Source organism: Aquila chrysaetos, chromosome 11 (assembly GCF_900496995.4).
Source record: "Aquila chrysaetos chrysaetos chromosome 11, bAquChr1.4, whole genome shotgun sequence".
NCBI lineage: Eukaryota > Metazoa > Chordata > Aves > Accipitriformes > Accipitridae > Aquila > Aquila chrysaetos.
This window is the reverse complement of record NC_044014.1, coordinates 35,222,221-35,248,912: the sequence shown is the minus strand read 5'-3', so window position 1 is coordinate 35,248,912 and position 26,692 is coordinate 35,222,221. Positions and strand designations below refer to the sequence as shown.

Here is a 26,692-nt window from a genome sequence, read left to right as displayed (position 1 = left end):
GTACTGACATACTTACAGGCAAGATACATCAAGTAAGATTGATCACTTATTTGCATAGGCTCACCAGGTTTCTCTCAGAGAAAACAAGATTTAGATGCCAAGTGAACACTGAAACCTCATTTTCTCTGCAGATAAATTTCTTTGAGTCCAAAACGAGGATTTTCCTTTCCTGCCATTACTGTCAGCAAAACTCACCTATAAATGCATCCTCCTAAAAACTCCCATTTGTTTTCTCCATATGCTCAAAGAGTTGAAAGCACTGGAAACTTCATAGTTTTTTCTAGGTTGCCTGTTACTCATTCTACTTGCTACTACAAAACCCTACATAACACAAAACAGATCAGACAGCAGTCTTAATTAACAATTCACTTGATACCTGAATACACATTAGATGTGCTACCTCCTTCAGCAAGAATTAACCTTGAATTTCCAACACGCAGCCTACATATGGCTTGAAGCCTATTAGGCCAGTTCAGTTAGCCAGCAATATACCGCAAACACAAGGCCCTTGGATCCCACTCTCCCAGCAACCAACCTACTGCATGTGCATTTTAACAGCCCTCTCAGGGGCCTGCGGCAGTCTGGAACAACGTACTGCTAAAAAAACTCCAGAAGCAAAACCCAGGCTACCCTAACAAATCAGCCTGGAGACTGCCTTTCACATGGACAAGCTGCATCAGTGCTCTAACAACACAGCTCTCTCAGTCACTCTCTTCTCAGAGTTGACAGGGCATTACTGGTACACAAACCTGGTGAAACAACCCAGCTGTTGGTCATGTATAGATCACATACAGTGCAGAAGTACCTGGGGAGAAGCTACTGCCTATCAATCTCACTAGAAGAATCTATGCCTGTGTCTGAAGATGGTGTCCAAAACTTGTGTCCAGAACAGACCAATTTTTCTTGTGCTGCTGGATAGCCTGGGCATATTTTAACAGAAGGGTATAAGCCTGGAGATACCACCACCATGTCATAAAAAAAAGAAAAAACCCAAAACCAACAAAAAAACCCCCCACAAACCAAAATCCACACAACACCAGCTCTCAAATCCTGTTCAAAACGTACAGTCAAAAGGCCCAACAAACCCAGCAGTACAGAAAATTCCAAAAAGCTAGTATTGTAAAGCGAAATAGAAAAGTAGCAGGAATAGAAATTCTTATAAAACTTTTAGTCACTTCTCTGCATGCCTACCTATTCATCACTTTATTTTAACATACGTGTTTGACCACTACTGTAATAGCTTCCTTACTATCCCTGTACTGTTTCCTGTTTGCAGACTTACTAAGCTCAACCACATGTGCAGAACAGTCAGCAGGTGAGCTCATAACTTCCAAGCACCCACATTGAGGAACTGAAACAAGATGCATCTATAACACTTCAATGTGATAAAGAGCAAACATTGAAGGCCTTCAATACAGAGTAACCCTTGTTAGAGAACTTGAATCTTTCACTAGCTCTTACATCAAGCTCAATAGCAGAATTTCATTGCTGCTGGAGAAGTATTAATTTCCAAAGTTGCTCACACTCAAACCTCAAATAAGTTATCTTCCTTCAAATCTACCTTAAATAATCCCTGATTTCACCTGTTGCTATGACTGTTTACCACTGGAAGCAAAGTATCTGTGGCCTCACAGCAGCCACCTGTGGCATCAGGCAGAAGCACAACTGAACACTGAGAACTAGCCAACAATTAGGAACAACCACATCTACTTCTCACACAGCTCTTAAGAGAAGTTGGCATGATTTTGTTCAAAGACAAAGATGCATCCTTGTACTGAACTGTGCTTTTCTTTTAATGATCAGCAAGGACTGACAGCTGGATTAAAGATGTCAGAAGAAACCAACTGACTAATTTGTTATTTTTCTTTTTTTTAAAAAAGGTCAAACCAACTCTAGTTTTCAGCAGATATTTTCTATTTTTATTCAGTACATGCATGAATAAGCTTACTCCATGGAGCAGGTGAGCAAGAACACAATTAAGACCACAATTATTTTTTAAGGTTAAAGATGAAAGCTGATACCTACATGGATGTTCAAAGAACCTGTCACATAGCATAAACTCTATTTTAGGTGATTATGCTTTAAAAGAGTTTACATAGTAAAGGTGATTGACAGAAACACATTTATGAGCTGCTTTGTTTTTGAAAAAATTCTTTACACTTACTACTCTGAGGTACTACAACCTACACATACGGTTTTCATGAGCAACATGATCCTCTCAATTTAGGATGCTTCTGATGAGCTCCTAAAAGACATCACTAATTTAATGCAGATGAAGTGCTGAACAAGATTAACATTAACATTACAAATTCAAGAATGAGGTGTTAAATTTTGTCACGAAGTTTAAAGTTACATATGCATTCAATAGTTAGTTTCTTGGCTTTGATAAATTGAAGTAAAAAATTACCAGCTCTCTTATTTACCTACTTACTAGTCTTAAGCTTTGTGTCTAGTGTCTTCAAAATAATTTTGGACACTCCTACAATTTTTTAATTAGGTCTTAATTTCTGAATAAAGAATATGAAGTCCTTCACATCGAGGATACTCTAGAAGAATCCAGGAGAGACCTTGCAAGCACCTTCCATTTTCATCTAACCAGTACACTGAAAACTTGTTCATTACAATAAGTCTGACTCACTCATATGAAGTCAGTGGCCACTTCTTTTCAAAGGTTTCTCTGCTCCATGCCACAGTGAATTTTGAAACAAGCAAAGATGGATGTTTGGAGAGCCAAAGCTAGCATAAAAGAATAAAGCAAATACTATCACCTCAGTACTGCCAACTCCTGCAAATTTTTCAACACATTTAATAGTCTTAAAGCTTCAGCTCTTGAAGATGTCCAACATCCCAATCCTGCTGAAATGACAGGTAAGAACCAGATTCACATATGAAGATGATCTTTTATTCAGTACAAAATTGGAACAGAAGCAGTAAGATAGCATAGCTGAAGAACAGCAATACTAAGTGACAAAAGTTCTGCAGCTGATAGAAACAAACTAAAACAAATGCTGTCAAAAATACATGAACATCACATCTCCAGAACAACCCCCCCCAAAATACATTCTCATTACAGCAACTGTACTTAATGTTTAAAGTAGCCTCACCCATTAATGTATCTAAGTCCCAAAGCAAGATAACTCAGTATTTTTAGTGGCTCTTTCAATGATGGGAAAAAGAAATTTTTGGTTGCCTGAAAGAATCCAAGGCTGGTTCTTCCTTTGTTAGCACTAACTTGGGCATATTTACCCTAAGTTATATTACCTTCAATCAAGCTATGGAAGTAATGATGGGAAGCCCGTGCATAACTGCACATCCAAATCTCACCTGCATCAGATAGGGAGAAATTATTTGTATTAAAGTGTTCAAGCATATTTTCTCTATTGTTTCAGCAGCTGCATAAGGAAAAAGTGACCTGACGTATCCAACACAAACTATGGAAGTTCAGTAATCTATTTTCAATATTAGAGGAAAAACAGTTTATATTCTCTCAAGTTAAGACTATAAAGCTGTGCTCATTCTCAACCATTTTTGGAATCTAAAGCTTCCTCCAGCTTTGGAAAGTGGCTTTAAAGCTAGCCACTGCACTGGAGTTTCCCCATCCTGGCCTCAGCCATCACTTACAGTCTAGACTCATTCCCTCTAATACCTCAGAATGCCACATAGTTAACAAAAAATGGATTCCCACTTGGATTCTTACCTTGTCAACTTTGCTTTTTCACCTTACATTGGTCTACTAGAGACTTTGGAGAAGTTAAAATCCACAATCATGCCATTGCTTGCTGCTCTAAGTATCTTCCCTCAACATTTTTGGAACACCATCAACATCAGAATAACTGGCTATAGGAAACTAACATTTAAAATAGGAGTAGTTTCAACTAAGAATGGCTTCTGCTTGTTCCAAGAAAAACCACATTTTATTTTTGAGCCATTTGTAAGTGAAAGACAAACCACACTGCATGTAACCATACATTCATCATATGGGTTGCATTTCTTTGAAATTAAAAAAAGTGTCCAACACTGCTACAGGCCACACTATGGAGAATATTAATCTGGCTGGCTGGTTTTAGAGAGAAAAGTGAAGTTCATAACCCAAAGGGCCAGAAAGCTCCTCCTCAATCATTACAGATCCTAGAACCTAAGGGTGTTGTCACAGACCAGCCTCAAGGTCCTGCCTCTCCCCAGAAAATACTACAAAAAGATAAGAATTTGAGCAAAGAAAAAAGTGCAACCACATAACAACAACTCTTGAGGTAAATATTAGCCTGTCTTCTCTTCCCCAGACAGCTGGGTTTTTTGCTTTTGATCATTAGAAGTTATTTACATCTCAATTTTTGCCTTAAGGTCCCTGATTTCCAAACAATTCTGTTAATCTTATGACCCAGAAAAGCATTTCTGAAGCCTCTTAAAGCATTCAAAAACCAACTTCCCCATTGTACACAGGAAAAGGCTTCTTCTATGAAATCTGTATTTGGCAGATACTGTTGAGATAACATCTGGACTTGTCATTCCAAAGTATACGTGTTTCCTCAGTTATAACTGGTACTTAGAGAACTCTGTGAATACACTGTTAGACACCAAGCCAAGAACTGCCAGCATGCAGACTCTCTACCAAACTTATTCATGTAGTTGTATTAGTAACTTAACCTTAATGTCAAAAATACCACGCTAAAACATACCTTCATTTCCTCCCTTCTGAAACCCAGTCATTTATTGTTTTTTCTTTAGAGACTCATGCATTAATAGTTTGAGGGGTAGGTTTTGTTCTTAAAAAACAGATAATGCACACTATGCTAATTAACCAAAGACTCATTTTTGAGAGAAGAATTCTGTTAACACGAATACGGTAAACAGCCTAAGAAAACAGAAGATACGCAGGGAACATAAGTACGCCTTTTCAGAAACATCATTTGCCAAATGCGAATGAAAGGTAATTTGCCTGTTTCACATCATCCTCTTTACACAAATGTAAATTCCATTTTATCTCAAGCATTCAAGGTTAACTTTGAGTGGTAGTTTTTCTTGAATAAAAGTTCTATATGTAGAATAATAAAACCAACACTGCTTATATTGCATCTCTGGCAAACTAATGACTGCCAAAGCAGTCATTTAAAACATGTATTACATGTTTCTGTGGATGTATTGTCTTCCAAGTAAACTTTAAGCTGTTCGCTGCTGAAAAATGTGAATGGGTCAGCTTCTTCTCTGGCTTCTAAAACAGTCTAATAGTAAATACACTTCAACAGAGTAACACTAGACATGCTTTTAGACATAAAGGAAACCATGTGTTCTAGAACAAAGTCCTAGTCTGGGAAAAAAATTAGCAGACAAAAGTGAAAATCACAAAGCCAAAGAATTAACTTTTTTAACATTACAGTTTAAGTTAATGTTACTATACTAACAAAACTAATCAAGTTATCTCTAAGCTAGTGACCATTTTCCTCACTCTCCTTTCCATGGTTTTGATCAACAAGTTACAAAATGGGGAGGGAGGATAACACCAGCATACACAGTGGCAGGAAGGCACAAGCACAAACTGTTTTCTGATTTTCCCCTTCAAGCACTTCAAGTTCCAACAGCTTTATTAGCAGGAAAAACTAAAGAATTATGTCAGACTTCTCACTTCAGTAAAAATTCTGCAGTGAAAATGAAGGCATTCAGCATCCAAGATTTGTGAATCCTTGCATTTAAATGCTGGGTTAAAGGTTTTTGAAGGAAACTGCACGTAGTTTTCAAATGCAAGTTCCAACTGTCTTCAGGATATGTGAGCAATATTTCAAAGATGATAAACACAAGGAAAACATTCATCTAGTTAAACCTACTGATGTACAATCTAGTTTGGCAGATCTTTCTTCTCTAAAAACCTAATACTTTCAGATAATAGTATAGGTTTTAAAATTCCAAAACTTCAAAAGCAGATTTTTTTAAATATCAGGATTTGGCTTGGGATCTTCCTCAGCCTTATATGAGCGTATCAGGAGTTGGCTCTAAATACAAAATAACCAGGAAAGACAAGCCATTCCACCAAGGTTGCAGATATGCTCAAGAGCCTAAAATACGCTCAGTAGAAGCAGACATTGGTTTGCGGAACATGCAAGAGTGGAGGCTGTTTGTTTTAATTAGAAATGTCCTTTTGTGCCAGACCATGCAGTTCTTGGTATTTCTTTATCTACAATGCATAGGACACAGATGTGGATTTCAGCACAATTTTTAACAGAGTACATACCAAGATCATTAAGAATGTCAGACTCCACAGTATGCCTCTAGTTGTGCTCCATCTGTTTGAGCAAGCTTTAGTCCACCCGCCTGCCATAGGGTGTGAACACTGACCACGCATGCTCTGCATCTATACAATCGCACAAACACAGGAAAGAAAAGACCAGCTAGACTGCGTAGCAAATGGTGATTTAAGGAAAGGTGTGCCAGGCAGGCAGTGGGGACACATTTCTAACAAACTGTCAGAGCTACTCATTTTGCAGTGCACTAACTTTGAGAATAGGTATTGCAAGTCAAGTTTACTGAGCAGACACTTTTTGCTGTACGTATTAGGTTTGCCTGAGAAGCTGAGCTATTGGAGAGAAGTGCTCTCATGATTTCATTGTTCAATTATGTAAATGATTTTAAACTTTCACACAGACAAGACAATACACTTAATCCCTAGACTTATATATGCTTACAGATTTCAACCTATAAAATTTAAGACCCTTTAAAAAAATCTGACACCTTGTTTGATTAGAACAGCTGCACCATTATTACTGGAAATAGTTTCACTACAGGAAAGAATAAGCAGAATGTGCAAGTGAAGAATGTAGCTTCAGAGTACCCTTTAACAAGTCTGGTAATATGTGATGCCAAAAACAATGCTGGTTTTGTCCTGCAACTTTTCATTCTCACCATGGCACTTACCTAGCAACTACAGCAGCATGAGCTGGTGCAGTTTGCTGCAGCTAAAAAAAGATTAACCTCTTTCAAGCATGCTAATTTTCATTTGGGTTGACAAAACAACCAGACTCCCCCTGTGGCCACACAACTTTTGGACCATGTGGAAAGCAGAGAATGAGGAGAGGGTGAAGGGCGGTATGGCCCCTCCCAGCAACAGGCCAGCGAGATCTGTTTAAGCATAGCACAAAGTGCCAAGGATAACTGATACGTGATGACTGAATCTTTGCTGTTCTGTAGTGAGACAGACATTTCAGCACATCTCTCCATCTCAGTCACTCACATCATGACAGCAACTCCTTCTTCCCCACAGGGGCAGCAGCAATTTACAGGCCTTTAAACTGGAAGGACACCAGAAGGCATTCAGCATCCAAGAGCACTCAACATCCTTCATATCTGTCATGGTTTAAGCCCAGCGGGCAACAAAGCACCAAAAGGCTGCTTGCTCCTTCCTCCCCAGGGGAAGGACTCCTCACATTCTTCCCCTGCTCCAGCGTGGGGTCCCTCCCACAGGACACAGTTCTCCACAAACTTCTCCAGTGTTGGTCCTTCCCACAGGCTGCAGTTCTTTATGAACTGCTCCAGCATGGGTCCTTTCTGCAGGCTGCAGTCCTTCACTCACAGACTGCTCCAGCACAGGCTTTCCCATAGACTCACGGCCATCTTTGGGGGCATCCCCCTGCTACAGTGTGGGCTCCTCCCCAGGCTGCAGGTGGGCATCTGCTTCCCCCGCTCCCCTCCATGGGCTGCAGGGGCATCCCCTCCTCCGGCGCATCTCCTCCCCCTCCTTCTTCACTAACCTTGGTATCTGCACAGGGGTTCCCCTCACATTCCAATCCCCCTACTCACTGCAGGTTTCCCCTCTATAATCTGTTCTCCCAGAGGCGCTACCACCATCGCTGATGGGCTCGGCCTGGGCCAGCCGCAGGTCCAACTTGGAGCCAGGGAAGCTTCTAGCAGCTTCTCACAGGAGCCACCCCTGCAGCCCCTCCCCCACTACCAAAACCCCACCACACAAACCCAATACAATACTTCAGCTGGAACCATCCTGCCAGGCTACAAACAGTCCAAGAAGCTCTCCCACAAATGGCCCTTCCAACTTGAAGATTAGGCTGTATCTAGCTATTCCTTCCACACAACATGTGGTGGTATCATTACATAATTCCATCTGATGAATTATGGTTGTTTCAAGACATGTTTGACACCATGTTGATTAGCAAACAAAAGGGTAAATATTTTTGTACTTATTACTTGTAATTGAGAATTTGTATTCCAAGAGGAAGACACAATCCAGGCTTACAAACAAAGCATACCCAGTTACATAAAACATCACCACCACACTAAGCCAGATATTCCTGACAACAATCCAATCAATACAGAAGCTATGGCTTCAGCCACCCATTCTCAAATGTCTAGTAGTTCTAGGGGCAGCTAGGTGTCTGGAAATGTCGAAAAACAACAACAGAAGTATTAAAAGTAGAGTAAGAGAATGCCTTGGACATGAAAGAAACAGCTCCAATCTGTAAAGTAGCAAAAGCTGAAAGAGACTAATACAATCTACCTTCAGGTCACCCCCTGTATGCCCCAGTCTTTGTCCAGCTTAATGTAGTTACAATTATAATCTAATATCAGAACCAAGGAACACTTGTTGAATCTTTTACTTGTACATCTTTTGCTCCTTGCAAGGCTCTAAAATGGGGGTGGGGAGGGCAGGCATTGTAAGTACAAGCAGACAGAAAAGTAACTACTAGTACCCAAGACAATATGTCCTCCTGTGGACCACTACAACTCTCCCTTCCAACAGTCATGACTGCTCACCAATTTTACTGAAAACAAAGTATGTACTTAAACATGAGGGTGGGGAGAGTGTTACAAAGCAGCACAGATGGGGGAACTTTCATTTTTAAGTGAGGAGGGGAAAAAAGTTAACAGATTACAGCAAACAGTCTGTTTTAACAGATTGCAAGAACAAAATGGCCATCTACTTTGTACTTAGGATGCTCTTTGCTTGGCACAAGAGGATAGTCTGATCTCATCCATACCAGGCTGTGACTGACAAGTACTCAGTGTGTTTACTACTAAATACTGTCTCAGCAACTGATGTGTACACAATTGCTCAGACATTATAAATGAGCAGAATGAGCAATCAAAGCAACTAAAAGTCAGGCACAGGCTCTATTAGTAGTTAACAAAATGGGCAGCCACAAATTTAAAAGCTATTCCCACCATTAAAGACTAAGAACTTGACAAGGTGTACCACTTCAAGAAGTTTTCTGAGACTCTGAAAGAAATTACATATCTTCGTGTTGGTTTTGGAAGTGAAAAAAGGAAAAACCCCGCAGTAATCATTCTGAACGCTGTTGCAATAGCCAGTGTGTTTTAGACTTAATAACGACCTATACTTACTACAGCAGCACCCCATAGACACAAAGCTTTAAAATGAAAAGATGTTTTAATTATGTGCTTCAAGTCATCTGCTTCTTCACAGAAAAGAGAAGACATACAATTAGTACAAGGTATTTCACGTTTTAGATGCCTACGTATAATAGCATTTATAGAGCAAAGGGAAAAGTTTTCATTAAAATGAAGTTTTGCCAAAGATTATTATGTGGAGCAGTGAATTTGAACCACTCCCTGTTTCCTGTGCATGACTCTTGGAAACAATTCACATGCAATTAAGAATTCTAATTCTGCACTAGCTCCATTCCCTAGTTCCTTAAAGCTTTAACCAAACTATTTAAGTGGAGTTGATTAACCCCAAATTGCAAACTCTCAAACTGAACCAGAAGTCAGTTTGCTTTGGACATGCATACCCGAACAAGTCCTCCATGTCTAAAGTCAGCAGAGGCCACTGTGACACACCTACAAATTAATATTTTGGTGTTCTTTTGGCCCTGAAAAATAGTAGGTCAGTCAGGAGAGGAGAATTCTGCTGCAGCCAGAACAACTGCTGCTTCTTCCAATCACCAGTCAAGACAACAGGTATTCCTGATGGCTGCCCACACATGACAGCAGGGCTTCTTGGACTTGCTACAGACAGCATAGGATATCTATAGCTCTCATACATAACAGAAAGTCACTGCACCAAAATTAAAACACTACTTAAGTAAGAGAGAACCTCAGGTCTTAGCAGCTATGTAGTGGTTAAAAATAATTCCATCTTTCTTATGGCATTTAAGGAAAAGGTAGTATATGCCTTCTGAACTCATGACACACAAGTCAGAGAAACAAAGCCACTGGAACAGGTATGTCTGGAAAGAGACCAGGAAGGAAAACAGATCAAATAGAAGAAGATAGTATAATGGACACTGAGAAAAGAGGATGAGGAGGACAGTCTCAAGACCACTGAAATTAATACCTCTTATGTCACACCACATCTACTTCTGTGCTACTCCCCACCTTCCTTTTTCACGTGAATTTTGCTCTATAAAGCAAAGTTAAACAATAGTCTCAAAGATGTCCAAGTTCTCATTGAACACTTCCGCCTTCCTGGGAAGCTGAATACTGGCAAACTGGTTAAGTCCCACAGCTAGGAAACAAGGACACAAGGCAGAGAGGATTTATAAATAATATTAAGGACACCCTTCCCAGCAAAAATAATTAGGGCACACAAATGAGTGACCAACAGCAACCAGAAAACCAAACTACACAGAACTGCACAATACATTGTTCTTTATTGCCTCTTGCAATATGTCTGTGAATAGCAGTAGCTATTCTCTTCATTATCTGTGCTATTGGTTAGGCCTATAGAGGACTTAACCCTCACAATGCAAATACAATACCTTAGCATTTCAGGGAAAAACCAACTAACTTCTCAAGAATCTGGTCATTAGAAATCGAGGTGCTCAGCATTGCTGATATTACCCTTACAACCAATGCAGTCTAAGTTGTTAAAATAAAAATTTTCTGGTTCTGCTTCTACATAACAAAGTAGAAACAGGCTCAGCAGCCACATCTGATATACAGAAAGTAAGGATATGCCTCTTGCCTCTAGTGCTGTGTCTTGCCCATGGGAAGATCACATTAACAAAGTGCATGAACAGCAATTCTTCCCACAGGCTCCCTCTTCCAAACCAACGTCGTCCTTTGCCAATCCTGGAACATGATGCTCTACTTTGCAAGTTTCAATTACCCAACAAGTCTCAGGGAGGGCAGGGAGAGGGAGAAGGACTGCTACTTATCTAGGCAACTAGACTGCAGCAGGAAAACATAGGCAGCAGATGAGAAGGCTTCCTGACAACAAATAAGGTTTTCAGATGAAATTACACTAGACAACTTAAGGGGGATGTTCGTCACCAACAAAACAGGAAAATCCTATTATGCCCTGCTTTGGGTCATACACTCCTGCTACATACTTTGCACTAATTCAGATGTTTGTTGGACTGCTTTGTGAGCAGATTCACTTCATTTGCCTGGCAAAAAGTCTCACACAGCAAATCTCGGCTCAAGCAACCCAAGAAGCACTGGGACCCCCACAGTCACAGACCTACTCAGCAAGGAGCACAAGGAAGACTCAGTTGTTCAAATACTACTCAACATTTATTAGGGAATATTATTCAAATGAGCAAAATAACCCATCGGTTTCAGGAAGGAACAGTACAGTGCCTAAGAAAAAGACCAGAGGTTGCACTAGAGTTTACTCTTTCTCAAATAGAACTTGGACAACACATAAGATGATACTTTTCACCTAAGAAAGTTTGCCTCTTTGGTTGCCAAAACCTCAACTGCAGAAAGACCAGTACACAGTAACACTGCCAGTCTATCTCTTCATCAGCTGACGACCTATACTCACGACAGACCCCATTTCATACTCCCAAGCGTTCTCCTAGCCCTTTCAGCTCTGCCACAAGTTAAAAAGGAAAACAGTTACCAAACAGATTTTATAGGTTAATTTGGATCAGTTTACAAGCAACGCTCACAATTTATGTGTGACAGGCACCAGAGGCCTGAGCTTCTTGGCTTTACACAGCCTTAGGAAAACACACATTTACAGCAGGAAACACATGGTGTGACCAGGAGAGATAACCTGTCCTCACCCGGTGATGTTTTTGTGAGCGCTTCTGGAAGCACAACGACCCTCTGAGGCACCAGGCAGCTCAACCGCTGCCAGACAAGTGTCACTTCTGGGGCAGAACCGTAGCTCCCGCTACCTCACCCCTTTCAACGGCGGGGGGGGGGGAAGCGCTCTCAACTAATTAAATTCCTAAAAGCGGAGTGGTTTGCATTATTAACACAGCACTTCCAAGCCGTCGGTTGAGGGGGCACAGCGGCACTTCGGCCCAGACACCCGCCCCCCCCCCCCCGCCCCGGCAACCCAACCGGCCCCGCACGACGCGGCCCCCGCCACACCGGAGGAAACCGCCCCCCGCCCCACCTGCGCCGGGAGCGGCGAGGCCAGGCCGTGCCGTGCCGTAGCGGCCAGGCCAACCGCCCTGCCGCCCGCGGCCCAACGGCAACTCAGTGGCCGCCCAATGGGCGCGCAGCTGAGGGGAACGGGGGGAGGGGAACGGGGGGGAGAGAAAGGGGCGCCGCCTCCCTCCCAGCCCCGCCGGGGGAAGCCCCGGGACCACCCACACCCCAAGCGACGAGCCACTCCCCGCCCCACTGAGGGCCGGTGCTGCCCGTTCCGCCGGCCCAGCACTCACACGACGGCCCGCGAAATCATCCAGGAGACCATCACGACGGCAGCGCGTCCCCTCAGCCAGCCGGACCCGAATGGCCGCGACCCCGCCTCCACCCACCCCATTGGCTCGGCGGCTGGGCGCATGCGCCCTGGCGGAGGCGCGGGCCCGGGCGCAACGGGAGCGCGGGGCGGATCCTTGTCCGGCGGCGGGAAGCCGGGGGCGGGGGGGGAGGCGGGGGCGGTTATTTCCCCTGGCGGGGCGGCCGGGCTCGGGCCGGTGCCTGGTAGGCAGGCCCGGGGACGGTGGGCGCTGGGCGGGGCTGCTAGGCCGCCTCTTCTCTCAGCTCAGCTCAGCCTAGCCCTGCCCCTGCCTGCGCGGTGGGGTTCGGCCGCCGCCGTCCTGCCGCAGGGCCCTCTGTTTTCAGACTGACCCACGAAGATGGCCTTTGCGCAGCACCCGTCGGGCCGGTGCACGAAAGAGACAGGGACAGGTCTAATTAATTAGGAATGCAGTAAGGCACCCTTTCTCCTCTGCTCATCTCTTCCCTTCCAAGCACAGCGACCAACTCTAGCGAGAAAGGCAGGCTGGAATGCTTGCCCCTTGCCTTCGCCGATTCCTTGCATTCCTGTAGGACGCATCAAAACATTCCTTTCACACATTCATGTCACCTAACGCTGGCCTTGGTGGCCCGGAGGTTGCTGGCCTGCAGTGGGACAAAGCATGCCAAGCCACTTGTGCCTGCCAGAGGGGTTAGGTAAGGCCACAGTATTTTAGCTGGCTCGCATGGGCTAAAGCTCTCTCCTCAGAGCAGAACTGACTCCCGCAGGGTTCCAGCACCCGTCTAAGCTGCTGCGGGAAGGTGCTTGTCCTCCATACTTCCTTACAAGCACTCCGTCCCAAAGGCTGTCTAAGGACACATCCTTACGTGGGCCATGCAGACAGCCACATGCAGTTGGTCCAAAATTTCAGGTGACCAGGAGGATACGTGTGGCAAGGATTAGTGCCTGTGCGCCCTGTTACCTTTGTTCCTTCGCTAGACACCCTGTTGTCGGCTGCTGCCTAAGGCAGGACAGTCCACGATATGACCCAGTCCAGATACTCTTGGCAAGCTCATGGTCTGGCAGGTCAAGACACGCAGAAGCTGACTACTCCCCCATACCTTAGCTAAGCCATTGCAATCCGTCTCTGCATACCAGCTTTACACTTCATGCAGAACTGTTTGTACGCGTGAAAGGACAACATTTTGCTGAAACAGACTGCTTCATCTTTTCTCAGAAGAGGAGGTTGTAGAAAGTTCTGCCCATGCCATCACTGGAAACATTCAACTTTACTCTTCTGATACCAACAAATATAACAGAGGGATAGCTGAAGCAACAGATGCTGATGCTACTGAACATGCCACTTGGCAGTTAAGGTAGAGAAAGAAGAGGTTACTGTTTTCAGCACCATCCCTGCTGACACTTGCAGTGAATGACACGCCAAGGTCAGCATCACAGTCTGTAGCAGAAATTAGTTCTTCAACATGTCTTTAAGTGAGGATAATACATAGTCTTCCTGCCTGCCATACAGTGAGAAGAAATGGCTTAATCTTTGTAAGCTATTGTCTTATTCAGATGAGAGGTGCGAGATGAGTGCAGGGTAGTTTCTGTCCCACAGGCAAGTGCCAGAATTCCTCACCTCCTTGAACCAGTAAAACCCAGCCACAGGAATCTTCACTCCTCTGCAGCCTTCAAATGCAACATATGCAGTCAAAAGGCTAAAAGTGACTCAGGAAAGAAAGAAGGTGGTAAATGGAACAAACATGTAAAAAACAAACATGGAACATTTCAACAATGACAATGTTTGAAAACCATTGCTATAGTTGTATACTGTGAAATTTGAAGCTTGAAATGGGAAGGTGTGCAGTAATATAAACTTTATTTTTACCATAAAGTTTATTTTTACCATGCAAGGATTTGGGTGTTGAAAATAATGATATTGGGCATCTTGGGTCTCTCCTTACCTTGACCTCTGTAGGGTGTAACCAATGCAGAAAGAGGTAGAGAGGAATTTCTTTGTGGGCAATTTAAAGGACACCACTCATCAATCTTATTTTCAAAACAGGCCTAACCTGAATGCGTTCTTCATTGCATTCAAGGAAAGGAGAAATCTGAACCACTAGTTGTATGCCCCTTGAATAATAAACGTCTCCAGTGGTAGACTGTACAAATCAAACTTGCACAGGAAAACATTTGTAATATAAATTACTTGGGAGAGATTACGTTTTAGACTCCAGTTATGTAAACTCCTGGGCAGAGGCAGATCCTGCTGCCTGCATAACACTCTGCTGAAATTTGTAGCATTCCAGTCCATCTAGAGCAAGATGAGAGCTCTGGTTTATAGCATATTAAATAAGAATACAATAGATTTCTTCACAGCAAGCAACCATGTGTTTGATACTATCTCAGAGAACCATTCGAGGAAAAGACTGATACTTTTTTTTTACTGGCTGAGATAGCGTATACATTAATTCCATAGCTTCATATTTTATGTGGAGTATGTTTAAGAGAAAAACCACTCTTTATTTTGTATAAAGACATTTATTTTTCTTGTGTTTGTTGCCATGGCAATACTGTCTCTGGTGGAAAGCTAAATTTACATTTAAAAAGGCATTTTTAAAAGGTAAAGGCAGATGGCTCCTAAGAGTAATTTATCTTGCTAAGAAGATTACACTTTATTTCATAGAACATTTTGAGACTTAGTTCAGTGCAAGAAGCTGGGTGGTGTTTTCTGTGCCTCCAGCAGACAGGCACAAGGATGCCACATGGACTTCCCCGTATTCCAGTTCACAGAGAATGATAATCCACACTCCAGCACAGCAGAAACAAAGGGAGCAGTGTAGCAATTAAAACCATGCCATGTACTTATTCAAACCTGGGATGTCTTACTCATATGTCTGTCTATTTTTATGTAAGGAAGAGATTTCCAGCTATATCATTATAGGATATTTTTAAGACCCCCCCTCCCCCAAAGCCACTTGATATAGTTAAAAGTTGCTTTAAATAGTTTTAACAGTGTAATCACTTGCAAAGGTCACCTGCCCTCAATTTTCTTTGAACTTCTTTGATATAACACAATGTATATATACAAACATTAATGTTGAACTTTCACCTCCTTTACAGGTAAACAAACATTTTTCCTACTTTGCAGCTCTGAAAACAGCATTTGAACATTTCTGAAGATGCTAGCTAGTTTCTGACAGAGCTTTTGATGCTGACTGTGGGATTTATGGGATTTGGTCCACTGCACTAGGAAGATGAGCTCCCCAAAAATGCATGTATGTTAATCATGGTGCTGGGTTTTTCTTAGCTTTGCTGTTTTAAATGAATATATTCTACATGAGCCTCAAATACAGAACAATTTGAAATTCAAAAAAATTACAGAATTCTTTCAGTTACTGAACCATAACAGAGATGTTCGTAATTTTGGAGCCAGAATATGGAACAGATGATATCAGTTTATTTGTTGAAACAACAGAATACAGAATGGGTAAAGATGACTATTTCTTAGAATACTTCAAGCTGGTGCAATTCCCATAACTGATTATTAACGAATATGGTTGAAATTTATGGTTTATGCTACCGTCAAATATTTAACTCTTCATGTATCTTTCCTGTGCATGAAGTGACAGCAAAGGTACACTCCCATCACTTGACAAACAGCCCAGCAGTCCTACTGCCTTAATGGAATTTCATCTGACAGTGATCGTTGGGCAATACTGTGGACATTTTATGAAATCAAAGCAGCTGAAGCGCAAAATTCTGGACATGCCACTTCTTGCTCACAGGTATGTTCCAACCTTCCAGTGCAGCATCTCACTGGGAAACATGGCAAAGCCAGCTGGTGTTTAACACAGCTGTGTCTTAAGTGATTTTTTTTTTTTTCCAACACGGAGGCAGACAGCATACCAAGAGGCCGTAAGTTTATTTTTTCAGAAACATGTTTGTTAATTTATTAATATTCCAAATTAGGAATGTGAAGCATTCAAATTAATGAAAAAAGGAAAAGAAAAAAGTTTAAAAGGGGTATTTCTGCCTTTTTCTTTTTTTTTTTAATCTGGTAGGTTTAACCCCTGTTGTTCTCACAGGTTTTTTTACACACAGTCTGACATTCCTTTTAAAGCTCTTGCTTCTATATTAATAAGTAAAATCCTTAGGTTTTTTGAATAATTTCTTTGCCTCCTATTAGCAGATATAGCTGCAAACGTGAAGCCTGAGAACTCAAACAGCAACCAGAACATGATGTTAAATTAATGGTTTGGGGGGAGGGGTAGGGTGGGGTGTTTCTTGAATTCAGTTTCCTGACTATTTGGGCCCTGACAATTTCAGTCAGTACTGAATTTTAAGCAAAACAGAATTTGGAGTTAAAAAAGGCATCTAGCTGGGGTTGTAGGATGACTGAACTGCATAGTAGAGGGAAATCTTTGCAAGCAGAGAAGTTAGCAAATGCAAGAACAGGCCCAGAGGTTTTTTTTTTGTTTCCCTCAAGACTACAAAAGAATGAGGTCTAGCACTGTTAATTCAGTGAGTTATAGGTCAGGGAAAGCAGGTAAGGCCAAGACAGAGCACTGAAAGAAATCCAGAACAGCTCTGTCAATATAAAGCCAAAGCATTTTCATCACTCCAGCACTGGCCTGTTTTGACTGCAGCATAGTAGAATAGAACCAGGCAATTCAGACCGAATCCAATTAATCTAACTAAAAGTAAAAATTTAAAAGAGTACTCTGCTTACTTTTTTTTTTTTAATTCACCATGCTGTGAAAAGGCTTATCATGCAACTGTTGATTGGTTTTATCAGTTTTAAAAGACTGGTTGCAATGAGTTAAATGCCTCCAATTCCTTGTTTCTTAGCAGAAACATAAGAGCACCCTTTAGAATTTTTTTCTGAAGGGAAATGTGATCTCAAAAGGAAGGGGAAAGTTCAGAACGGCTCCATCTGAGACTTGTTCTCCTGGCAGCAGTCATATGTCCATCCTACCTTATTGCTTCCATTTGGAGTTGAAAGCACATGAGATGCAGCCCCACAAGGGCAAGCAGAGGCAACAGAGGAGCTGATTTCCAGATCACCAAGAGTACCTGAAAGACTTTCACAAAGTAGCAGTGCCATACCTGTCACTCCCCTACTTCTGTATTGATAAGTTATAGGCAGGAAGGTTTTTGACATGTATTTCACATGGACCTGCAAACATTACTCTGTCAGTAAGTGTAACCACACACCAGGGTTATACACCAGTGAATCTCAGTAGGGCAGTCCACTGGACAGGTTTGTATAGTTTATTTTCCCCCTATTCCCAAGTAGAGTGGCATTAAAGCTGTTAAATTGTTCAATAGCTGCAGCTGAATATTACAGTAAATACATGTCTCTCTCATGAGAGCAAACCCACTTTAAATGATGGGCTACACATACTCTGGTATCTGATGATCCACCCTCTCTCTGGGTTTTGAAATCTGTATACAGAGACACAAACCAAAGCCATATTATTTCTTCCTGTCTGGGTAATATTATCTCAGCTATATTCCATCACTACTTGTGATGCATCGCATTTAATAATTATAGCAATCTGTTCGAGATTTTTTTTTTAAATACACTTTCTGCTTTTGATGTTTCTGATCATTATGGAAAGCTTGTGCTATTTTATAGTCTGCTGACTAAGCTCATATGCACACCAGCTGCATTTTATCAGGAAACAATGTTTGCCTTTTGAACTAGCTGATAGATTTTACTTAAAATTAAGAGATGTACATTCTTTGGCAACACTTAGAACCTTGTTCAGCACAATATCCATTTGCAGAAAGTCATAGCCTCCAGCTAAACAGTGCACCAGCCCATGGCCATCAGCCCAAGAGAGGTTATTAAAAAAAAAAAAAATAACGTTAGAACCAGAAAGGACCCCAAGTTTATCTGCTTCATAACAAAACCAGGATCACCCCATGTCATTTGGACAGATATCTTGTCCTACCTGTTCCTGAAGCCTTTCAACAAGGATTACTCACCTTTTCTTAGCTATCTTTACTAGTCCTTCATTATCTTACTGGGAAGCTTTTCCATGTATCAAAATTAAGCTGAGTCAAGGCGTATTCAGGCATTTCTATCCTGTTTCCCCAAGCGTGGAAGGAAAATGTTAATTTCCTTTCGCAGCAACTTCAAAAACTGAAACCAGTACTTAAGCTATTACATCTTCCCTTGAAGAAGCAACCCCAATTCCTTATGGCACATTTTCTAAACCCTAAGATTCCCTTTATTACTTCCAACACTCTACTGAAATGCAGAGCCCAACACCCCCCACCCCCCACCCCCCCCCCCCCCCCCAGCTCTAGAGGAGCCTAATCAAGGGACTACATCATACATTATCCAGCAAGTAAAAAGGTTGCCAGCAAAGGACAGTGGGCTATCGGGTTTCCCATTCCTTCTCTCCCTCTCCCACCCTTCCAGGGCAGCACAGCATGATTAGGTGGGAGAGTTACTCAGGGGGACCACTGCTATTAGCCAGGTCTTCAGCCAGCAGACTTCAGTATGCCTTCCTCATTCATCCTAAGACAGGTCTAGTCAAAACTGCTGACCAACAAATGCATTTAAGGAATCTGTTTTATTTTACAATATCCTGATTTTTTTTTTTTCTTGGAGCAATGCTTTCTGCCTCTTCATTGCTTGGGTTCCTTTTCTCTCAAGAATTATCCTCTCTCTGCATTCTCCCCTGAATTGGTGAAAAGGTCTCTTTTTATAGATTTTAAAACTGGGAGTATCAAATCATTTCATCTGACTTAAACCCAAGACACAGAAATTGTTGATTCATGTGTTGTGTCAGATAACCTTTGTTTTCTAGAAGCGGTGCTGCCAACAAAGGATATTGATTTGAAGGCATCAGAACATTGATTTTTTTTTTTTTTTTGGAAAGTTTTCATCAGTAAATTGTTTTTCCCTATAGGAAACTAAGCACGTGGTTTTAAACTTTGAATTTGTCTTTAGTTTCCAGCCATTGGTTCTTGCTATGCTCTAAGTAATAGATTAAAGAGCTCTTTCATACTCATTATCTCTCCACAAGGATTTATGCATGCTTAAGTCACCTTTCAATCTCTTGACAAATTAAACTGCAAGCTTCTTTAAATGACTTATTTTTTCCTAGTCCCTAAATGCTTTATGGTAAATTTCTAGCTCAAACCCCATATTTTCCCAGAACTTTCATATAGTGAACATTGTAACTGGATTTCTGTTAACTCTATGTGACTTTGAATGGCATAAGATAATAAATCTGCTACCTACTTCTCATTCTCATTAATAGTGGTAACAAAATGTTATCTTTTTAGCTGCTCCATCATATTGGGTGCTCACGTTCAGTTGTTTGTCCTCTTTGATCCAGGCATCTTTCACACGTGCTGCTTCTCAATACCCTGGCTACCAGTCTGAAGGCTTTGTTGATATTCTCTGTTCTAGGAGGGCTCACCTTTCATTAACACAGCAAAATTTACTTTGCTTTAAAGAGCCTGGGTTATTAAGCACTTACACAAGGGTACTGTTCTCCCTAGCTGGAAGTTAAGAGGGTTAGCACAAGGCTCCCCAGGAATCTTCAGCCACCCAGGAAAGGGGGAGCTGGAATGAACCCCAAAGGCATGGCCTGGATAGGAGCACCCTTGTGTCCTCACTCCTGGACACAGCACAAGGATTCAGCAGCCGATGCCATGCAGGCTGACTACCCTCCCTTTCTCTCCACCTCTGACAAAGCCTCACAGGCTTGTCCTGGGGTCTGAAATCAAAGCTTAAGGTTTCTATGATATATAGCACAATCATACAGAGTGTGCAGGTAGATGAACAGCAACAGGATCATCAGCCCTTATATTGTATCTAACTTCCTGTTTACAAAGCTTCTAGAGGCAATGTTCATTTCCACGCTGCAGGATACAAGTACTTGCTTCTTCCTATATAGAGAGTGACTAAGGCCAGCACTGAAAAAAATGACAAAGGTCATACAGAAAATTATATGGAAAAAAAGTTTGGCTTTTTCATTTGCTTGCTTGTTTAGCATTGCTAAAACTAGCAGATATGCACAGCAAAATATCTCTGTTGGTCCACAGGTCCCATCCTTTAAATGGAAACCATTTGTTTCTGCCTCAAAAAGATCTTCGCCCTCTTCTGTGGCAAGGAAGTCACCCTTTAGTCCTTTCCTCTGTTACTTAAACAGGACATTACCAGCTAACAGGGTATGTTTCTATGTAGTCTTGGATCCTTAGAATACAAATGCAAGCTGTTTAAGATATTAGCAATAATTGTCAAAGGCTCAAAGCCTCTCTGGGGAGCAGGGGGAGGCTTGCACAGGAATTCTGTGCACTGCTAGAAATCCCTACCAGAGCATGTTACTCCATACTCGCTTCAGAAGGCAGCCTGAAGATACATCTCATACTAGGAACCCTGCCACCTTCTCTTTCCAAATAGCCTTTTGATTTCTTAGCAAAGTTGACTCTGAAAAATAGAGCACAGACAGTCTTTCAGCCTGTCTAGACATTCTGGATGCTGAATATTTGATGTCCTGGTATAACACAGCTGGACTATAGCACTGGAAAGTGATGAAGGCAGGAAAAACAACAGGCAGAACTTCCGGTTTAACAGGCATAAATACACTGCAGCTATAGCTGCTCTGAGCTGGTAGTCTGCAGGAGGCTAGGGAACAATTATCTATATTATGCAAAGGAAGTTCTGTCTAGACAAATCAAAACTTCTTCTCACAGAGGTTTACCCTTTTTTGCATACCCCTGGTCTCCCAGAATTTGCTAGAAAGAACTGTTAGCCATCAAAAATTGACAGTGAAAGTCATTGTCCAACAAGTCAAAGATGGGAATCAGGAGTTGGTTTGTTATAGCTTCCTTTCCCACCATATTCCTGTATGGATACAGTTCTGCATGCTCTTTTTTCATCCTCTCTCCCACATTTTGAAAAACAATCCAACAAGATACATGACACACAGGAAAAAAACCAACAAAACCAAAGTGCAACCCAAAACTCAGGAACCTCAGCAGCTGATCTCTGAGTACTTAAGACCACTAACTCCACAAATGCTGGATGCTTAACAATTAAGTGTGTTGATCAGCTGAATTAAAAAGCATGAAGCCACCTTTATGGTTTTGAGTGGCTGTAAAGTTTACATGGTTGACCCACTGGGTTCTAAGATACAAATCAAGTGCCCAAGTTCCATCATCCTTGGCATAGAACAAGTCTCATAGCTAATGCAAATGCTGGAAGACATTAGTATCTTCCCTTACTTTTCTCCCTGTGGGTGAGTTGCATTACAGCTATAACCACCCCTACAATATCTTGTATCCATGACTCCAGTCTTCAACTGGATTAGCAGTTACACCAAACGTGTGATTTCAGACCCCTTTTTTATATAAAAAAAGTTCACTTAACATGAAACACAAGTGTTAAATTGCTGGGACATAACTTAGAGGGTTCAAAGCAGGCTAAGGCATAAGAAAATTGAAGTCAGCATGAGGCTCTGAGGTGGTGCTTATAACTATTTCCTTGAACTTCCATTTCATCCTCATGTTGTCAGTAATTTCAAACAAGACAGACAGCAGATTTGCATTACATTTGGGCATATGAGAGTCCCAAATTACAGGTTTAATAAAAGCCATTTGAGGCCTCTTCCTGTAAAGGGAAGATCACTTCCCAGTCCAGGACATCCATGCAGCCACACAGGATGGCTCACCGCCCACCTTGCACCATGACCTTTCTGAGTCATCTCAAATAAAGCTCTGTGCAGTCACCTAAAAAGTCTGTTTCAGGTAAATAACGTCACTGGGATTACAAAGCCAGCAGAAATGACTTGCTGGCCTTTTCTGAAGTCCAGGTTGCGTGTAGTGCTTCTAGATACAGACCAGCTTGTGCCGGGGAAGTTTCTGCACACTGTATTCTCTCATTGCAGTTATGATTGCAGCATGATGTTTTATAATTTGGGGTCATCTTTCTTTAGATGTGGTCAAATAATGAATATTCCCATATAGTTACTACTGCAACTCAGTAATACTAGAGCAAAGTTTTCTGGAAACAGCATTTTGATTAAAAGAGAAAACATGACAGTGAGGGGAAAAATAGAGGACTGAGATATGAAAGTTTATCTTCAATTACTATTCTTTGCCCCCCTTAAGTTACTTCTAATGTTAGAGCTAACAAGTGTTTTGGCATATTACTCTTAAAGCATGATCAGTATCTAAATATAGAAAGGGTAGCACAGTACTCCCTCTGGCATCCATTAGGTACTTGGATTTAGGACTTCATAGTGAGAGCAAGCCCACCTTCAGAGCACTCACTGAAAGGAGGCAGGTCTGCTACAGATCTGTGCAGTCTGCATTCAGTGCAGTGTCCTCTGCATGCAACCACCTGCACACACCTTACTAAAATTTCTTCAGCAGGTGTTGCATTTAGAACATTTTTGAATATTACAAATCTGCACATCCTAAAGCAGATTGTTCCTTAGGATTCCTGCATATCATCCTACAAAATAGTACGGGACAGGACCAGATAAGTCCCTGTATAGATAAAGACTTGAAGAGACTGATCTCTTAGAATTAATAGAAACTTCAGGTCCAGAAGTCATATGCAACAGGAAAATAATAACACAAAGAAGTGTGACTGAGCATCAGTTATGCTGGGGACAGCAGCAGTGCAGATACCTGCAACTACTGATGACTGAGCACATCTTTCTCTGCTAATCCTTCTTTCCAAGAATGTTTTTCCCAATTCAGTCATGTTTACTGTCAGTGATGCTTCAGCTACAGAGCATGTGCTTTTCTAAGTTTTAGACCTTTACTTGTAGTTAGAACTCACCTCAGGGAGAGAGATAACTCCCTGGTTTGTACACTAGAGCAGCTAGTCTGTGCTTGTATCCACAGAGCTGATTTGCTGAAGAGAAGAGAGTTATCTGCTGGCTGAACTTCAGCAAACTAGATGAGGAGAGCCAATTTATGCTTCTACCTTTTCCGGTCTAGGGTCACGAGCACCATGGGAGCACAAGACACAACCTGAGCAGCAGCAAGGATGCAGACGTAATGAGCAGGTAACACTGCTGGGATGGGAGCCCACGGAAGAAAACTCTGGGAGGTGGATCCAGACAGAGAACTGGGTGCCTTTGGCACCACAAAATCAGTAATGAATATATATACAGACTTAATAATCAGGGTATTATTAATACAAATAAGAGTGGCTGCTGGAAGATTTTTTTTGAAGACAGAGTAAAGAAGGAGCCAGCCTCTTCTGCATGGTACCCAGCGAAAGGACAAGAGGCAACAAGCACAAACTGAAATACAGGAAATCCCATTTAAACTTAAGAAAAGACTTTTTCCACAGTGATGTTGAACACCGGAACAGGTTGCCCAGAGACACTGTGAAGTCTCCAGCCTTGGAGATACTCAAAACTTGACTGGACATGGCCCTGAGCAGGCTGTTATAGGTGGCCCTGCTCTGAGCAGGGGGTCAGACTAGACAATCTCCAGAGGTCCCTTCCAGTATCAACTAGTCTGTGACTCCGAGACAATCTCTTCATTCAATTAAATGACACAGCAACAACTAAACACAATCTTCTGCTCTTAAGTCCAAGAAGATGAGCAAGTCATTTCTTGCCTCTCTGCTTATGTAGGTCTGGGCCTTTTCAGATTGTCATTATAAGATGTAATGTTTCATTACAGTTCTTGCAGTAAGGACAGACTTAAATCAATTCCCTTTCCAGGACCAATTTTGAGTACAGCCTGAACAAATGTGACAGACAGACCCTGGAACACTCCTAATGAGAACAGTAAATTAATCAAAGAAGTTACTGGCTCAGTAGAAAATTTGTGGTAGTTTTAATTGGGATAACAGTGCCAGGAAAAATAAAAAAGTCCTGTTGCTTGATCAGCATGGAATCAGTAACATTATTTGTTTATATCCTGTGCCATATAACACTATGAAATATTAAGGTAATCCTCACCAAAGAGGTAAATATTGTTAAATAATAGCTATTACTGAATTGCAGGACACAATTAATGCTAATTTGTTAGCCTTTCCTGACATAGAAACTCAACAAGACAGGCAGCTAGAATACAAGAAAGAAACCTGTATATTGGTTTTAATCCAGTTTGGAGCCAGTTTGCTGGCAGGAGGCAGGAAGAACTAGCATCACAGAAAAATAGCAATCAGAAAAGTTTAGTAGTTACTACATGCACTAGTTACTGGTTTTGACAAAGCTGATATCAAACAATTGTGCTTAATTATATATAGATATAGGGAAGATACTACAGTTACATTAAGGAAACACAAAGGAATTGGGATAGCAGAGTAGTAAAAGTGAGGGTAAGACAGAAGAAATTGAGGAGAAAAGATATTACAGAACCTTACGAGAAGAAAAGTTAGCTAAAATAACTTTTAAGTGATTGTCTCTGAGCTTTTCTTTCTACCTCAGTTTCAGAAAGACCCAGATACCTTTCTGTTTGTTTTTTTTTCCCAGACAAGGGAGTAGCCATAGGTAACATTGTCAAGTCACTTTCCCTGCCTAGCCCATAGTTTAACAATAGCTAAACTTAGCTATTTCTCACCTCAGCTTTAGAGCTTTCCTAGACCCCAAAGCATTTCGTTAGCTTTTTATTGCGTGTATCATGTAGCAACATGCTAAGCCATTTCCTTACCATAACCATCACCTGTCTTAGTTATGTCAGGATAAATAATACCAGCACCTAAATGATTTCAGTCTAAAGCTGCTGTCGGCAAGAGCCCCCACTTCTGAAGGGGTCACAACCCCAACACAGTTCATACAGAAACTGGAGGTTCTGTAGCAGGAAGTTACCTGGATGACAGCACCAATACAGCTCTTAGTAGTGGTTTATTTAAAGATGTATAAGAAGCTTTGAGATAAATATTGAGAAAATTATGTACAGAATACTAATCAGATTATAAGACTTCTGCTTCCTAAATTAGAGTTGTTAAAGGTGCTCACGGCACCCCACACATGGTGGACTGAAGCACTTGGAATAGCAGGTTCCAGCCAGCTACAGTTGCCTGTTTTCCATTTTATCTTTACTACATAATATACCAGTGATCTTCTGATCCAGCTCCCAGTTAATTCAAAGAAGATCTACACATTTATTTCAGTGCTAAATATACCCTATTCTTTTCATCAGTAACAGTGTCTACTCATAAAGTGATCTACTTAAACACCTTTCTTCCAACACAGAAAGAAGTTCTGGGAGACTTTAGCACATCTTTAAACTGAGATAAAAGCCTGCCATAGAACTAACAAATATCTTCAGAGGGTTGTTTATGTTTCCAGGAATTTGTTTTGGGTTTTTTTTTTTTGTTTGTTTGTTGTTTTTTTTTTTTACTGCTGTCCATCTGCTAATCTTAGAAGCCTAATAATTATAAAAACACAGAGATAGCAATAGCCAGGCATTTAGTATTAGATAAAACCAAATAAAATTACTCACACTCTGGATAACCCACAAAGTCAGTGTTCCAGGAACTTGTGTAAGAGAAGCAAGCATTTCTATACACCTAGCTATACTGCTACCAAATGCTCTGCCAGCAGTAGCAACACACTTACTGGCCTTTATACAGCTTAGGTGCGAGTGGGAGGAAGCACTACTGGAGGTGAAGGTTCCTGGGGAGGTAATTAATTCATTTTTAAGGATGATTGGTTTTAGGGTTTATGTGTGAGTGATTGACAGGAGAAAGGACCATCCTTGCTGGGAGCAGCCTGGTGAAAGCCAGGCCTTTTCAGGAGGAACATCAGCATTGCTGAGGCTGCTCAGGGTCTGAATATGTCCCATCTCTTCTGGAGTTTTGTTCTGTAGGCTTATCCCCTCGGCTAAATAAGAATTTGTTCTCAGTTCTGGCACTTTCTTCTGGGCATTACGGTGTGCATTGTCCCAGGAGAGCTCTGTCAGGGGCTGGCAGATGCACCTAAAGCTCAGCCTGATTCCTGAGAAGTACTAAAGCCTCAAGCTGGCATCAGCAGCTGGCTGAAAGGTAGGGAAGAAACTTGAATGGAGATCTGAGGTTACTAGGACATCTACAAAATAGCCACAAAAATGTTACACTGCTGCAGCCTGTGCATCTTCCTTGCTCTCAATGCTTGC

General features: G+C 41.7%; 1 protein-coding gene across 2 annotated transcripts in view; it reads right to left on the bottom strand.

Moving 5' to 3' along the window:
- The window catches only part of REEP3 (receptor accessory protein 3), a 43,578-nt gene extending 30,906 nt beyond the window's left edge, over nucleotides 1-12,672 (bottom strand). The window contains exon 1 of one of the 2 annotated variants that reach the window (XM_030030821.1): nucleotides 12,582-12,672. In XM_030030821.1, the coding sequence (XP_029886681.1) occupies nucleotides 12,582-12,613 (32 nt within the window). In that variant the 5' untranslated portion in view covers nucleotides 12,614-12,672. The remainder of the gene's footprint in view (nucleotides 1-12,581) is intronic. The other variant, XM_041127353.1, reaches the window with a different exon arrangement.
- Nucleotides 12,673-26,692: the final 14,020 nt, after the last annotated feature.